A 15,998-nucleotide genomic window follows, 5' to 3' on the forward strand; every position below is an offset into this window, starting at 1 on the left:
CGTGCCGCGCACCATGGCGCTCTCCGTGCCTGCGCACGTCCCGCCGCCGCCGCCGCGCCTGCGCGCCACGGCCGGGCGCCGAGGGGAGGGGGCGCCGGGGGGCCCTGCGCGGCGCTGGCCGCCTCCAGTCACGGGGAACCGCGGGCCGGCCCGCCCCGCTGGAGCCGTGGGACGCCAGTGTCCCTTCAGGAGAGAGAGCTAGAGCGTTCCCGCCAGCCCCGGCGTAGGCCGCGGCCGCCGTTCCGCGCCCGGAGAGGACGAGGTCAGCCTGCACAGGCCTGCACAGGCGAACCCGTGTCGCGGTGCCCATCAGGCCCCCAGCTCAGCCGAGTTTCCACATGAGGGAGTGCAACAAATCCCCCTCCGCAGGCGCAGCGGGTGTGAGGTAACCTGTCAAACCTGCGTGGCGCAGTGGGCTCCCAACGCTTCCTCTCACATCAGGCTTGCTTTCGCCTCAGGTAATTTTAAGCCAAGAGCAGGTCCAAAAAATAAGAGCCAAGGCATTCTGTAAGAACTAATGGTCTTTAAGGTTTAATACCCACCTGAAATGATAGTGTTCAGGAGCCAAACCAACCTCTGCGTGGCAGGTTTTTTCATTATTGGCAGACAGTTAAGGTAGAGAAGATGGATCTGTGTAATGAAATAGGGCTTGTTCTGCACTGGGATGCAAAAGCACAGCTACAAAAAGTGAAATTAGTGTGCACCGCAGTTTCCTTTCAGTATGAAAATGAAGAGGCACCCTTAGGCTATTTATGCACATACAGCTGTACTGAGCATGGGAGTAACGCAGAATTCTGGGGAAGGCACATTCAAATGCAGTGAGATACAGATGCAAACATCTACCTTACCCTGCTGAGGTTTATTCATTTGTAGCATGGGTAGCTTCTGTACCAAGTACCTATTCTAAGTCAAACAATCACGTATAGAAGACAAGGCTCTTCTAAATTATTAATCTCAAGATTTCCAGAGTTCATTTTATCTTGCAAATCAAGCCAGTCAATTCCTCAAGGCAGAGCAACATTGCATAGGTACTTGGTATGGCCTTCAGCAGACCCTTTACTAAGATTCTTCTGTTTCTGATCTCCTTTTTCACTCACATTCTCTAACAGAAAGAACCAGCAAGACTAACTTCCTCCCAGGTGATTATTTAATTTGCCTTCACAGCTTGAGAAATGATGTTTACTAACTTCATTCCATTTGACATCACTTAAAGCTCAAGGTTTATTTTGAGGCCTGGAGTCTTTCTGGGCAACTTTGTACCTTAAGTCCCATCTCGCACATCTATATACGAGCATTTTGCTTCCCAACAGTGGTAACGGAGCCTTTTATATCATAAACCCCACCCCATCAGCAGCCAAGAGAAAATAAATTGTCTTTTATGTTACTGTACCCACAGTAGGAGTTCAGTAACAGTAATATGATCAGAGACTGAAGTCACGCAGATACAGTTCCATTAATGTCCTTTCTTTTGTCATCTCCCTGTTACATATGGAAAGAAGTAACTTTTGTGTCAGAACTATTTAAAGCTAGAGAAAAGCCTGTATGTACAGTTGTCACAGTCATCCCATACTACAATACCGGTTTCAAACGTTTCTCATCTTCTGTTTATCTATGCTGTGTTGACAAGCATCGGCATTAGAAATCCACCTTCCATAACACTGACCTTTCTTAGCAAATTGACCATATACCCTGCGTGACTGTACCAGATGTCTAACCTTGTGGAAAACCTGGATTTCTCTGGGATATCACTGGAAAAGAATTAGCTACACATAGCAAAAAGCAAGCAATGCTTCAAATAATTTAATAAAACAGCTATTTATGGGTAGAAAGGCCGCAGATACATTCTAGATTGGAATCAGAACAATGAGCTACTTAGGATTTTGAATAGAAAACCTGCCTAGGTAATCCTGTCCCACTTTGCAACCCTAACAATCACAGGATAGCATCACGAGTATTTGTCATCCCCATCATTCAGGAAGCATCTGCTATAATACTTGCGGTATGAATATTTATCAGTAAAGTGGGACTATTAGAATTTCTGAGTCAGAAATAAATTGATCAAGATTACAGAGTGAGTCAATGCAGAGCCAGAAATAGCATTCACAAGTCCTGACTTTCAGCCCTGTGCTCTTAACCACTACACAGGTTCCTTAAGTCAGTTGAATGATGTAATTAATGTTTGTAAAGTAATTTGAATCCTTGCATGGAAAATGCTATGACAATAGCAAGGTTGGAGAGGCAGAAAACCACATGTTAATAGAAGAGAAACAATGGCCATAAACTCCTGGGAAAGCCTTTTGTACTGAAGTGCAATAAAAAGGGTTTTCTTCTAGAAAGTTATAAGAAGCCTTTAATTTGATTGAAATCAAACAACTAACAAGCCACCTGATTTATCTTAAAGCCTCTCCCAGTTTTATTCTCATGGTTCCAAGATGTTCTAAATGTTGGAAGCAATTTAGGTAAAAAACAATCTAAAGTCTTAAAATGTGCTGCAATTACTTTTATTTTATTCATTTAGTACTTCTATGCCCCAAATCTGGAAAAAACTGCTAACCTGTTGCTAAGATGGATGCCACCCCAGCATGTGGGAAACACAAAGGCAGTCCTTTCCCTGCACACCTCTTTTGGTGTCTTTATGCTGGAGGTAGCGATGATATGTACTGGGAATGCTTTTCTTTTATTTTTTATTTAGGAACAACTGATCAAAGTCCTTGCAGATGACTGGCAATTCCAAAGATGACTTCAAGGGACAGCCACAACACCTAACCTTGATCCCTTGCATTTCTGAAGCATCCATCTCTCTCTGGTAAGATCTTGCCTCCTGGTAGAGAGCACCCCCACACAAAAAACTGCATCAGAAAAAAACTGTGAACACTGTTCTCTTGTAAAAGAGAAATAATAGATTGTTTGCAAAAGGTTGAGATTATTAAAGCTCAAGGGTAGCTTTTTGAGAGAAATAGAATTCACGCTGTTTCTTAGATTCTCCGCTGTATCACAGCAGAAAGGAACATTTTCTGTTTCTATTCCCATCACTGCTATCACTTTTTTCCACTGCTCATTTTTACAAGCCCAAACCTTTCAGTACCAGGTTAAGTAAAGAAGTTTGCCAAGAGCAAACAGACAAATCACTCAAGACAAGGATAGTCATTACAGCAATCTCACTTTCAGTACACCTCTCTGCACCTTGATTCAGTATGCCGATCCTTCAACTTAAAACAATTAATTGCATAGGAAAGGGCAAAAGGAAATACCTTTTGTTCAGTTAGAAGTGTCTGTTGGGATTTGGGAGGCTACACACCTTCCCTACAGCCCAAGATGAAGGGCTGAAAAACCAGTGCCCAGGAACTTACTTCTTAGCTCTGTCCTGCTAACATTCCAGAGCAGACAATAATAAAAGAAACCCCACAAAACTAGTATTCCATCATCCCGTGGCCCGTCTCCAAGAGGGGAAGAAGTACAGGTTTTTCCTTACCAGCACTAATTGAGCTTTTTCTAATAAGGCTGAGAATACAAGAATATGTAGTTAAATAAGTGCTGGAGTGGAAGTTGTGCCTTAAGAGAGCAGTAAGGGGAAGCAGGGTATTGCTGCGTATTCAACATGTTTATCAAGGCAGCAGATCCTTCTCAGCAGGAAAACTGTGAAGGGACTTGAGCCACAGAGCTTGCCTACACCTCGGCATTGTACCCGTGGATAACCGGCTTATGCTGAACGTTAATTGTCGACAATAGCATCACTGTGGTTCAGAGCACGGCTGCAATCTTGCAGATACCAACAACTGAAGTGGTTGATGTTGGCATTTAGGTACCATAACTGGCTTCCAAGACACAACACAAAGGAACAGAACCTCCTTTCCTGTATTTAGTCTGGTATTCAAATACTGAGACTTGAGAGCTTGCACTGTTTTCACTGGGCACTGGAAGAGACTGCTGGGGGTGGGGGTGGTGGCTGCTTTTCCATAACGCTGTGTGTTGGTGCAACATCCCCCCTCCCGCCTGGCACACTGCTTAGGAGAAGGCCTGGAAGTCACAACACAGAAGCTAGTAGAATGGGGCACTGCTCAGCATGCAGTAGGGAAGAGATCAGTAATTTCAAAAATACCTGTAAACAGAGAAAAGGAGAGGGACAGGAAAAAGGATAAAAAGCAACCTGACAAAATGTATTCTATGCATACTTTTATTAATAAAATATAAGATTTACAGCATATGCCAATGGACAGTGTGCTTAGAGAATTATCTAGTTGGATAAGTATGACACCAAAGTCAGTAGCTGGTTTTGATGAGGATAAATTAAACCTCAGATGACATGCCAGGGATCACTGCTACTGACCAAATGAAAAATCTTTCCTAAAACTAGCTTTAAAACCCCTGATTCCGTCCCAGCATGTGCACAGCTGAGGTCCAAGAGGCAGTTTCGCTTTAATGTAGTATTGCTAGGAGGCTGCGCTCTGTTCTGTGTGAAATGTACCTGTTCCGTTTCTGTGCCATCTTCACGCCCTCGCTTCCTTTTATGTCTGTGCTAAGCAAATTTTCAGGTATTCAGTGCATCGTTTGGGATACAGGTACGCACAAGAGCAGCAGTCTTAATACCATGACCCTCAGTCTTCCCAAAATAGCAGTTATTAAACCTACGCAGTTTTTCACAAAATGGAGATGAATTTTACCAGCTTTGATGCAAAAGCAGCATCTAATTACCTCTTTGCCCTTGCGATAAAATAAAAAATAATCCTTGGACCTGATCCTGTAGACACCTATACACATGATTAATGTTACTCAAGTTGTTTCCTTAACTATTAGCCAGTAGTCATTTGAGTAAAATTAGTCACATGCCATGTGAGTAGGGCCTGCTAGTTTATTCACCCATTGGAAAACAGTTTGTCCCTGGGGCAGTTAATTTTTTTTTTTTTTTTTTACAAGGCTAACAGGTGAAAAAAAAAAAAAGGTAAAATCCTTACAAAGGCTCATGGTCAAGCATGCATGTTACAAGACAAATACTGTATTTAAGAGAACCAGATCTAATAAATATTAGAATTTTTACATTTTCAAACCACTGCACAAGGATTAAAAGAAATTAAAGTATGACTGCAATAGTAGTCTGGTTAACAACCTCTAACCCAGCCATAATTTTACAGCAGAAACGGTATCTTAGCTGATCAAATAATAAGAGGCATTGTAAAAACTACTGATAACTAAGCCACAGAAATAATTTTAAGTATCGGTAACTGAAAAGTGAAAATTTTCCCAGTCAAGGGGTAAGTTCACTACAACTTTAAACTTCATTCTGAACATTTCCATGAAGGAAGAGTAAACCTAAAAGCACAATTCGCAAAAATACCTGGAGGTAAAAACTCATGAGCCTTATAAAGCATCAGTATCTGGTTCATCTTTGGATAAGCCTTATTTGCTGAAGAGTTTAAATCTCTCAAATAACTATGAACACTTATTTCATGCAGCTTCTGTACTCCACGTATTTTCTGATCGTTGCACTATTCAACATTTCTGTAAGTGCAGTAACTTTGCAAAGCCAAAAGCCAGAAGAAACACTTGCATGGTAAAACTACATTTCCACTCAGTTACTGATAGCAATAGAATACAGAAAATAGAGCATCTCAGAATGCGGTGTAGTAATTACCTACGTAATCACTTGGTATTTCATACTACATAACATCACACTGCCAGACAAGAATTCAGACATCCTTTTTAAAAGCCACAGGGGACTTCGTACTCTAAACAAGGCATTAAAGGTATTGTATCCTAAAACAAGGCATTAAAGAAACCAGGATGAAACTAAACATTAAGACGTTAGTCCCATAAAACGGATTTTAAAACCTGAAAATTTCCCATTTAAGCAATAGTTTAAAAAAAAGAGCCTTCATGGATCCTGGAACATTAACTGACCTGTTCAGATTATGGCAAAATCTGATGGCAGTTGATGGTTTTGAGATGGAAGTGGTCAACCCACACTATGGGTGGTATTCTTGTCATTCGTGAATGAATGCAGATACTTGTGAAATCCCTCCCTCTCTTCAGTCCCATGAAAAATGATTAATACTGGTTAAAATCATTACAAAAAACATCATTTTATTTTCATGCATCTAAGGTAAAACACAGAGTATTTGTATAAAGAGGTAGATTAAAAAAAAAAAGAAAACAGATTCTCCATTCTTTGTCACTTTTATTCAGTAGTTTGTTTGTGGTTTTCCTTATTTTCTCTTTTTTTGGCGCCAGACACGGCAAGGAGTGATTACAGTCAATTGTTATTAAAACATTTGTTGCAACACAGTCGCCCTTTACCACTGACCCCAAACGGACCCATTTCATGTGCTTTATTTTGTTGGGGGTTTTTTTGTTGGTTTTTTGTTGTTTTTTTTTTTCTTCTATACACCACCACCAAGGCTAGGTGGAGGGGGATGAAAGGGAAAGGGGGAGTCCAGGAGGCCAGAAGGAGGAGGAATGCTACAAGCCACAGCAAGAATGAGCTGTATTTAATAAAAAAAGGGGGCCACGAATGATACAGTAATGAGGTTACACAATTAAATCCCATAGCATGATTGAAGGCTTTCCCTGTGTTTGACGTCATCACAATGGAAGGCATAAAAAGTGGAGTAAACCGATGTTGATACAGTCCAATCTAGTCCATTAGGCAAGATGGTGCAAGTAGTCATTTAAATTAAAAAGTGCCCTATCCTCACCTAAATGGCTAGCAGACATGGAGAAGAACGCAGTGACAGATCAACAGAGCTTTCTCCATGTAGCTATAAAAGAGTGTTGTCATATGGCACATTTTTAAACACTGGAAAGGGGTGCCATAATGGACCTCTCATTCTCTTTCATTTACAGGTACAAATGCTAGATTCAACTATTTCAACTATGCAGGAAGTGGACTCTTCAGTTAGGAATGCCAACCCTAATTCATTTTGTCTTGAAATATATACAAGTTGTTTGTAGTAGCTACAGCAATGATGTTCTCCTTAGGATGCCAGGCTGTGTGTAGAATCTTCTTGTTGAAGTCTAGGCTGTCAACACTGATTTCATCCTTCTTCCGTTTACCGCTTGCGCATACTTTACGTGGCTTCAAAACGGTACGCGGTTTATTGTTTTCCCGGGACGCCTCTAAGGTGATGTCTCGCTTTGTGTTTCTGTCGAACATTCTGAAGAAGTTGTTGTAAGATCCTGTCATGACAATGCTGCGGAGGGGGGGGAAGGAACAAAGTAACAGTTCAGTTAGGAATAACCTCTCCTTTCATTCAATCCGAGGGTCCCACCTAAGATCATGCCCTATTCTACAAGTACAAAGCAGGCATCCTCACCCACATCATCTACAACCTGAAGTGAAACCAAGGCTTTTGAATATTTTAGTGATTTAGAAAAATAAGTATTTTTTTTCCTTAACTGGACATTTTAAGGTACACACTTTGTCATCTAAACACTTCGACTGTCATCATTCAATTTGCTGCTTATGCACACGTGGGGAAGTGACCTAATGAAAGCCAAACACACCAGGTTTTAAGCCACATAGTTTTAGTTACACACCAAGTGGCAGAATTTAGATACTAACCCAGTTTGTGATACTACCTCATAGGAGATCCTTATTCTATCTCAGCTTTTCAGTAAGACAAATAAAAGTTTCCCTGTCCTTTTGCCTCAAAAACATATTTGGACAGATAACCAAGTTTTTAAAAAAAAAAAAAAAAAAGCTGTGTCTGAAGATACTGATAGGGATACAATAAGCTGATTTAGATCTAGCAAATAAGCAGTTAATTACATGATTAACACAAAAGCAACAGCTGTCTTAAATGGTGTTACTGGCTAGTCAACCATGCCCAAGCAAGGCAAACTTGACAACTTACTGTAAGAAAGAAAATTCCTAGAAGGCATTTCCCAAGCGTTCTACCTTTTGCCAAGGCAGCTTTAAATAGAAAACACACCCCCAGGTTCCCCAACAGGCCTGGTACAGATTCTTATCGGTAGAGCACACAATCAGACCATAGGGTTTGAGTACATGGGCCTTATTCCCACACAAAATATTCCAAAGTTGGATTTTAACACATGACACAGGAAAAAAACCCAAAAAACCCACCCCAAAAATCCACCCTAAAAAACCAAAACCCAAACACCACAAGAAAGATAACCAGTAGAGGTAATCAACCTAGTAGATTAGGGTATCAGTAGTATTTCACCCATGAAAAGTTTGCAGAAAACCATGTCTAATCCTACTACTTCATGTATCTCTCCAGTTTAAGCGGCTGGAACATTTGATGGCGAAGTAACAGAACTCAAATTTCTAATCAAATTCTAAGTCTCTCTAGTACACAAAGGCAATTCTCTATAATCCTACACTACAACATCAGAGGTTAAGGGCTAATATACATACATTAAAGTCTACTTTAGTACAAAAATATTACCCAGGCCAAACCACAAAATCAAACAGATATCTGAGGTCATGCCTCAAGTTGCCCATTTTAAGAATAACTTGGAGAGGTCTTAAGTGCATGTAGAGAAGAATTAAACTTGCCTGTCTGATCCATTCCAACAGCATTCAAATTTGTCAAAAATGCAGTCATTCTCATACAGTGAACAAAGTTTACTTCTGAGGTATTCATGCACCTGGAAAAAAGTAAGTTAGATAAACTGAATGAATATTGAACTTGCATACCTGTAAAATACCCATCATAGATTCTGTTCCAAAAGAAATCAAGTATCCGGACAGCACTTACACCCTATGCACAGGAGCACACACAGCTCCCTCCTCTGACTGTGGATGAACCGATGCACAAATTAACATACTCTGCTCCACAGAGATTTCAAAAGAACTCAAACAGCAGCAAGTCACTCGGGGTGGGGACACTTGGCAATTCTTCAGAATGCTTTCCCTCTCTAAGCAGCTGTCATAACCTCACTATCCTCTTAGATACCCAAGAGGATTTGGCAGACTTATTGCTAAAAATCATGTTTTGGTGACTGATCTTTCTCATACGTGTGATGAAGATGATCCCTTCACAAATTTTCTTCTAAATGCCACAGCAATTTTCAGTGCTGGATGAAAACATTCTGCAGAGGAAATATTCTACCTCCCATTTTCTTCAGGACCCAACAGAAGAATGTAAAGTCAACTGAAGACCCTTAAGAGAGATGTGCTAGCTGATGGCTAACCATTAACCTTTCCACATTTCCACTGTGTAAGAGGGAGGCTTTTTTCATACCCAAATACTGCTTTGGGTTCTGCAGTCAACCTGCAAATAGCGAAATCCTTTGGCACATGTACGGAACCCACAAATCTCATCGGTTCTTTGCCTGGACGTACTGATCTATAGACAAAATAACTGCCACACCAAGACTACCGGTAAGACTCAGCATCCTTCAAGGTTTTAATTTCTAGCCTATAGCATCTTCACCCAATACCTGGTATGTTTCCACCGGTCTATTTTCCATATTTAAATCCCAGATCTTCACTGACAGGTAATCTCTAGTCATCATGTATCGACCACTATGGCTAAATTTGACATCAGATATGGAAGAGATGATTTCAGAGAAAAATGATCTGTTGCTAGGATCTTCCGGTTCTTCAAACACTGCATAAAAATAAGATAGGCATTTCAAGAGTAAGTTTATGTCTCTCCCAGTACAAGAAACACACAAATTAGGTCAGCATTTTCTCAAAAAGCTTGCGACATTGGGCCACTCTGCCAGCATTACGTAAAATAACAACAAGAAAGCCTTATAATACAGTTACCATACTCTGAAATATTTTATTTTCTTAGCAAGTCAAGGGCGGTCTCTTGAAGTGAACTACTTGCTAGTATCCGGAGCCTGCCTTCACCCACAATATTTCTAGCATCAAATACCAACCAACCAACTAGTATTTGGCCTCCTGAAGTCTGCACAAAGCCACTCCTAGTCCTGCTCTGTAGGCAGACTCCCCAGCTTAAGCTGCTAAGAATTTTATTTGCTACTTTGGCAAAATATGAATCTAATTTTAAGATTTGTTTAGATTTTAGGCTTTAGAGCTATTCAACATACTACAGAAATCCAATACAAATATATACAAACACACAATTCAGTGTTTAATATATTCTTATTGAGTGCTTAGTTTCATCTAACAGCAAGATACCGTATTCCACAAAAAGACAATAAACTACCAGGACAGAACTTACATTTTGAATGTCTGTCACAGAGTGCTGATGCTCGCATATCACAGAGACGAATTGTTCCTTTACTGCTGCTGTATACAAACGTATTACAGCTGTTTGGGTGGAACTCTGCAGCTGTTATCACCTCTGTGAGCTCTTCCATGTTGGCAGGCTTAATATCTACAATATCTACAGCATTTTGTTAAGAAATTTTCTCCAGTTTTCACAACATTTTTCAGCTTTGAATGTATTCAGCTGCGCTTTTTTCAGGACTGTGGGACCTAGGTCACACACTGGATCAAAGGTAACATCAAGTCTCACAATTTGTCTAACAAGCAAGACTGTAACGTTGCATTCTGTATCAGACTGAAATTAATTCTTGTAACAGCAAAAGCCTGCTGAATTTTTTCCTCCACTTAAGCAGTAATTAATTCTATACTACATATCTGTCACCTAAGCTTTTTCACATTGAACTTTATTTTGCTAAATTCAAATTACACTGCCATGTTACAAAGAAGATGTGTGTGATTTCTGCTCAGGATCCTGCTGATTTGTCCACAGATCTCTGCTCCCAGCAACGGGACTGAATACATATTCCTGTGATCCTACTGCCTGCAACTTCTGTAGGTACACGTGAGAGAGGCTGATGGTTAGGTTAGAAGGTAAAAAAGAATAAACGTTGGTGAAATAAGGATGGTACTTCTGGCTTGCTTCTTACAGCAAGTCAAGAATTAAGTTTCACAAGATAAGTTTACTGTAATGCTGCCTTGCAGAACCGCTCATCTCACTTGGAAACTTAAGCTTTTTTCTCTCCTTCCAAAGGGTCTGGTTTTCACCACGCAAATGATTACTCCCTCCTTGTATTGCTCACGCTGAGCTACCTCTCCAGAAGTAAAAGCCCTTACAAATACTACAGAGAAATACAGGATGTGGAGAAACATACTACACAAAAAGCCATTTGTGAAAGGAAGCAAAATCCAACGGTTTTGTTGTAACCAAACTGTTCCCATCATGCAAAACAATGCAAAAAAAGATACTAAAACTTCTGTCTGTAATTTCTAGGTGCCACAGGTTAATCCGCAAGTCATCTGCGGATAAGTACGTTTCATAATCGCTATTAATGGAGATGGAATTGATGTGATACGTGTGAGCATTGGCAAATATTCTTCGTGGACTAGCTTCAACCATGAGGTCCATGGGCCTGAATACTGGCACCTGCAAAACACAAAGCAATGGAAGTTTGAGACACAGAGGTGCTACAAACACATCAGCACTCACAATCACAGTCCTTCAACACACCAAGCCGATTAAAGTATCTCAAAATGACCTCAGAAGTAAATGTGTCTGCCCACTGGCATTACAGAAAACGTAAAGTTTGTAGTCCGATGTGGCAGTTACTCACTGAGCCGCGGGCTAATCTGTGTGCCAGGGGCCAGGAGCAGAAAAATCATTTGAACGTGGCTTAATTCACAGTGAGTGAACTACTCACCCGTAGTGTTGTAACTGTAGTAGGATCCCTATACCGTCCATCTTCTTCCTTTAAATTATAACCCTCTGGTCTTTTGTCCCTTTCACTGATTTTCCATAACTTTATTGTTTTATCTGAAATAAAACAGCCAGAGTTTAAGATCAAAGCTCTAGCAAAGACACTAGTCTTCACAGTTGAAGCACTTTAATGTGAAGCCTTCGAACAAGACAAGACCACCTACATGTACCAAAAAAGACAAAAATACTGCCTGGAGAAAACAAGACAAGATAAAAAGCATTAAAAAGACCTCCTCCACAGTTTGTTCTTTTTATAAAAGTTACAGCAAGTTTCAGTTAGGATTGTTATGAATGACTAATGTAAGGTCTCACACAGTTACACACATAGGAAGGTGCTGAATGACAGCTTAGCTAAGCCCCTTTGCTGTAAAGCAACCAAGGCAGAAATGACTAATGCACCACGCCACGCTGCGGGACTCGTGCGGCCAGGCGAGCCAGAACAGCAGTACAGTTAAACAGCGTAACTCTTGTGTAGCCACATCCCCAGATACTTGCATTTAAAACCAGTTGGCTTCCAGGAGAGGATCAGACAAAATCGTAATAGTGAACTCGTGTAACAATAGGTTACCGTGCAAAATTAACTATTAAGTTATAACTTACCATTTGTAGACAATAAAAACTGAGCAGCATTTTTCTGGGGTAACCACCTAATTTTGTTGATCTTCTCTTCAATTTCTAAACTTTTCAAGTAGTCGAACTCTGGTTCATGGCTTTGAAAGGTACTGTAAACATTGTATTCTCCCCTACTGTGAGACTGGGTTTTGTTCTAAAAAGAGAATTAAATGATCAAAATACGTATGCAATGTACAGAATGCTTTTCAAGGCTGCAGGCAGAAGCCAGAACTAGATAGTTATGCAGCAAGATATACAGGCAGACTGCTAATTAGCATAAGAGTAGGTTAAAGCTTCTACATTCTATTGTTGCCTATGCCAGATTTGCCGCGAGTATCCTTTGGTGTACAACTTGCCTTATTTTAACGAGCCTGTAGAACAGACGAAATAAGGACCATCTCTTTTGCAAGAGCTTGATTAGAGTTTCTACTATTTTCGCTAAGAAAGCATCAGAGAAGAAACAGTTATCACAGCAGCTTTTGATTCCTGAAGTTTCCAGAAACTCCCCTTAGCCACATGGAGAGCATTTCCAGCAAGTTCTCATATTCATTCCAAGCAGCTGAACTTACATTCTAGGCATCATAGATTTTCTTTTTTAAAAAAAACCTCCAAAATCTTCATTTTTCCACCTTTAATTTTTCCACCTTTGTTTTGTAAGCAGGATACTCCTCAAGAGAACTACACAGCCACATGTATGGTAGATCTACTCTTACGGTTAAGTTCAGCTTGCTAGGCACACCATGGAGATCCCACGTCAGCTCTAAATTTATACAAGTAGCTCCACTGTTTTGGCATATCATCTCCACATTCCCCGAGACCTTCTGAACTGCTTAAGCAGCTTTTTTTTTTTTTCCCTCATTCTGGAGTTGAGAGGGGAAAAAAAAAGCTGAACACCTCTGCTGAATACATCTTTGACATGAAAAGCCACACCTGAAGTTAGCCTGTTCAGGATGGAACAGTTTGGAAAACTGAAAAACCTCTAAACTTGCACAATTCCTCTTTCTAAAAGCTATGTTGTCAGCAATGGCTTCCTAGCACTAACGCTGCATGGCATGGCCTGAACCTTAAATTCCCTCCAGTGAGTAAGGCCAAAGAAAACTGGAACAGTTTCTCAAAGTGCTCACAAGGCGTACCTGAAATTAACTCCAGCTTAATTTTATGATATATTCCTATTCTAACTATTTCAAGAGGTTGCACCATCAGATGCCTTTCCTGTGATAGTTCTTGACTAGCAACTTTGCTCCTTCCTTCTCTTGTGTGTCTCACATGTCCATCCATTCATTTCATCCCTTAAATACCTCACTAAAATGTACTTCTTGATACGCTCCTTGCTAGCTCACATTCGTCACATCCTTAGCATCATTTTCTCTTGCTTCATAGCCTTACATTAATAGCTGGCAGGAACACTTAACATTTTACAGTAAGCTGCAGGGGAGGAAAACGTGGACAAAATGCATAGAAATAAAATTTGGCACGAGAATTTTGTGTCACACCTATCAATTACACTGGCTTTTGCACCCTAGAGAACAGAAGGACCTTTTTTCTAAGTTGCAGTTAGACCTAACAAGTTAAGCAGTGTCACTGCACAGAACAGGCGACTTCTGAAGTAAATCTATTGTGCTTTAGGAAATGCTGGTCATGATTCAGGGAACTTTCATTCAGTTCCATACTCGCCATAATGATAGAGTCAAATATATTTCTTGTGCATTGTAGTAAAATTCTACAAGACTAGAATAATACATACAACTAAGAATACGTGAAATCCATCCTTAGGACAAAAGCAAAATGTAAAGCATCAGATCATCTCATGGCAGTCAAAAAAAAAAATATATTTAAAAAGCCCCAAGAAAACAAAAAGAGGCGTTGGCTCAAGCGCCCTATGTTAAATTCCAATTTAGGTAATTACAGGCTGCCTACACAAATTCCTCCTTCAGTTTCAATTAGATACAGCGTTCATTTCCTGCCCGATACTCACGTAATGGCACTTGCTTCATGTGGCAACAAGGGCCACCACATTCCAGCCCAGAGGTGGCAGCATTTTGGCAGTGGGTAAAGCTACCCAAACTTGTATAACCCCACGTAAGAGCGGTTGTGGTTTAGTGTTTCTCTTCCTGTATGTATGGTCTGTAAAGCACTCGAATGCAGTGTGATAGAAGGTGGCACATAAATCCAACGAAATACTTGTCTGAGGTACTCTTACGTACAAAACTTGCTCTAGACAGTTGTGCCTATGGCATAACTAAATACTAATACCCACTGTTCATTCCCAAAACACCGAGAAGTCAAATTGAATTCTTCATATACCTGGAGTCACAGATCGTAAGGATATGAGCTATGGGTTATGCATCAAAAACGCAAGGAGCCATTTGAAGACAACTCACTTGAGAACAGGCAATTAGCTATTTAAGCTACATTAAAGGATCCTTAAAGGATGCAAGCTAAAACTCAAGAGTTAAAAAAAACAAAAACCAAACAAAAAAGAAAAAAACAAAACAAACAAAAAACCCAAAACCAACAACAAAAACCCACACCACACGAGCTGGCAGCCAAACCCAGGACGATCAGAGTAAGCACACTCCACACAGAGAGATCTGCTCAGGCTCCAGCCGAGGAACGGGAGGCCAGGCAGGCAGGGCAGGCAAGCCGGCAGGCAGGCAGGCAGGGCAGGCAAGCCGGCCTACCCACTAGATGGCACCAGGTGACCAGAGCGATGCTCTGTATGCATTGCCAACTGCCTGCACACCAGCAAAAAAGCAACCCTGGAATTCTGCAGGTTTAGGATTTTTCGAATCAAAATTGAATGGAACAGTAAGGTAAGGGAAAAAGTAACAGCATGACTTTTCTAGGCAGCGAGATGACAGAAGTGCCTTTTTATCCTGCCCCTGAAATAAATTCCTACCAAGTCAACATCTAACTACAGCCTCAGTTACAAAGTGTGCCATCTCAGCTTTTCCACCTTCAACATGTGAGTAGAAGCCCTTCCCTAGTACTGATCTGTGTGTAGTGCTCTAAGAAGACCAAAAGAACAAGTATAAAATGGAAAGATACCGTTGCTACTATGATGCTATGATTTTACCTGATTGATGTCAGAATGGAAAAGGACATCTTAGGTCACAGTTACATACTCACTGAAGGGCAAGTTTTATTTCCCAAACTACAGCGAAATCTGCAATAATCATGCCAGCCAAGCGGAATCATTGTAAAACAACCAGCTTCAGCTTTCCCAAGGTCTTTTTGTGTCCTACCTCCCTTTCCTGTTTTCATTTTAAACACTCTTAGACCACAGAGAAATTAATTTGTAAGTGTCACAAAATCCTCAGTAATTTCTTCACTCTTAAATTTCATTATTTTAATCACCGATTACATAGGCAGAGAAAAGTTTTTTATAAAAGCATGCTCCTTTCCTTGAAAAGGAGATTGATTAGGAACAGAGAAGAACATTATAGTAGTTAGCACTCACCTCCTGCTCCTGTTGAAAGATGACAACTCTGCCTCCTTTGTCTCCTGTTGCTAACAATTCTCCAGAATGGTTAAATTCTACTGTAGAAATTATATCCGCTGCATAGGAATAAAAATAAAACCCAGAAGTTAATAATTCTTCTAAATACTAAGTGTCCAAGAAAGCTACAATTATAAGATAAAATGCATACTTCAGTTTAAATATACTTATGTTACAAAAGACAAGTAGGGATTTTCTTCAAAAATATTATAGAA

General features: G+C 40.5%; 1 protein-coding gene and 2 long non-coding RNA genes across 4 annotated transcripts in view; 1 reads left to right on the top strand and 2 right to left on the bottom strand.

Moving 5' to 3' along the window:
* The first annotated feature begins 79 nt into the window (after positions 1-79).
* LOC119140285 lies at positions 80-4,965 on the top strand. The gene is made up of 2 exons (XR_005101578.1): positions 80-458; positions 2,693-4,965. It is a non-coding gene; the product is annotated as an uncharacterized LOC119140285 (long non-coding RNA).
* A 1,187-nt stretch (positions 4,966-6,152) lies between these two features.
* Positions 6,153-15,998, bottom strand: part of PPP2R2A (protein phosphatase 2 regulatory subunit Balpha) — a 39,743-nt gene continuing 29,897 nt past the window's right edge. For both annotated transcript variants that reach the window (XM_037371453.1, XM_037371452.1), the window contains exons 3-10: positions 15,745-15,842; positions 12,273-12,438; positions 11,617-11,729; positions 11,165-11,342; positions 10,152-10,316; positions 9,400-9,569; positions 8,513-8,604; positions 6,153-7,184 (exon numbers count right to left, since the gene is read on the bottom strand). In XM_037371453.1, coding sequence (XP_037227350.1) covers positions 6,905-7,184; positions 8,513-8,604; positions 9,400-9,569; positions 10,152-10,316; positions 11,165-11,342; positions 11,617-11,729; positions 12,273-12,438; positions 15,745-15,842 — 1,262 coding nt within the window. In that variant the 3' untranslated portion in view covers positions 6,153-6,904. The remainder of the gene's footprint in view (positions 7,185-8,512; positions 8,605-9,399; positions 9,570-10,151; positions 10,317-11,164; positions 11,343-11,616; positions 11,730-12,272; positions 12,439-15,744; positions 15,843-15,998) is intronic.
* Positions 12,641-15,738, bottom strand: LOC119140286. The gene is made up of 2 exons (XR_005101579.1): positions 12,951-15,738; positions 12,641-12,913 (listed from the first exon to the last, which is right to left on the bottom strand). It is a non-coding gene; the product is annotated as an uncharacterized LOC119140286 (long non-coding RNA).

This window comes from Falco rusticolus, chromosome 20 (assembly GCF_015220075.1).
Source record: "Falco rusticolus isolate bFalRus1 chromosome 20, bFalRus1.pri, whole genome shotgun sequence".
In the NCBI taxonomy this organism is placed as follows: Eukaryota; Metazoa; Chordata; class Aves; order Falconiformes; family Falconidae; genus Falco; species Falco rusticolus.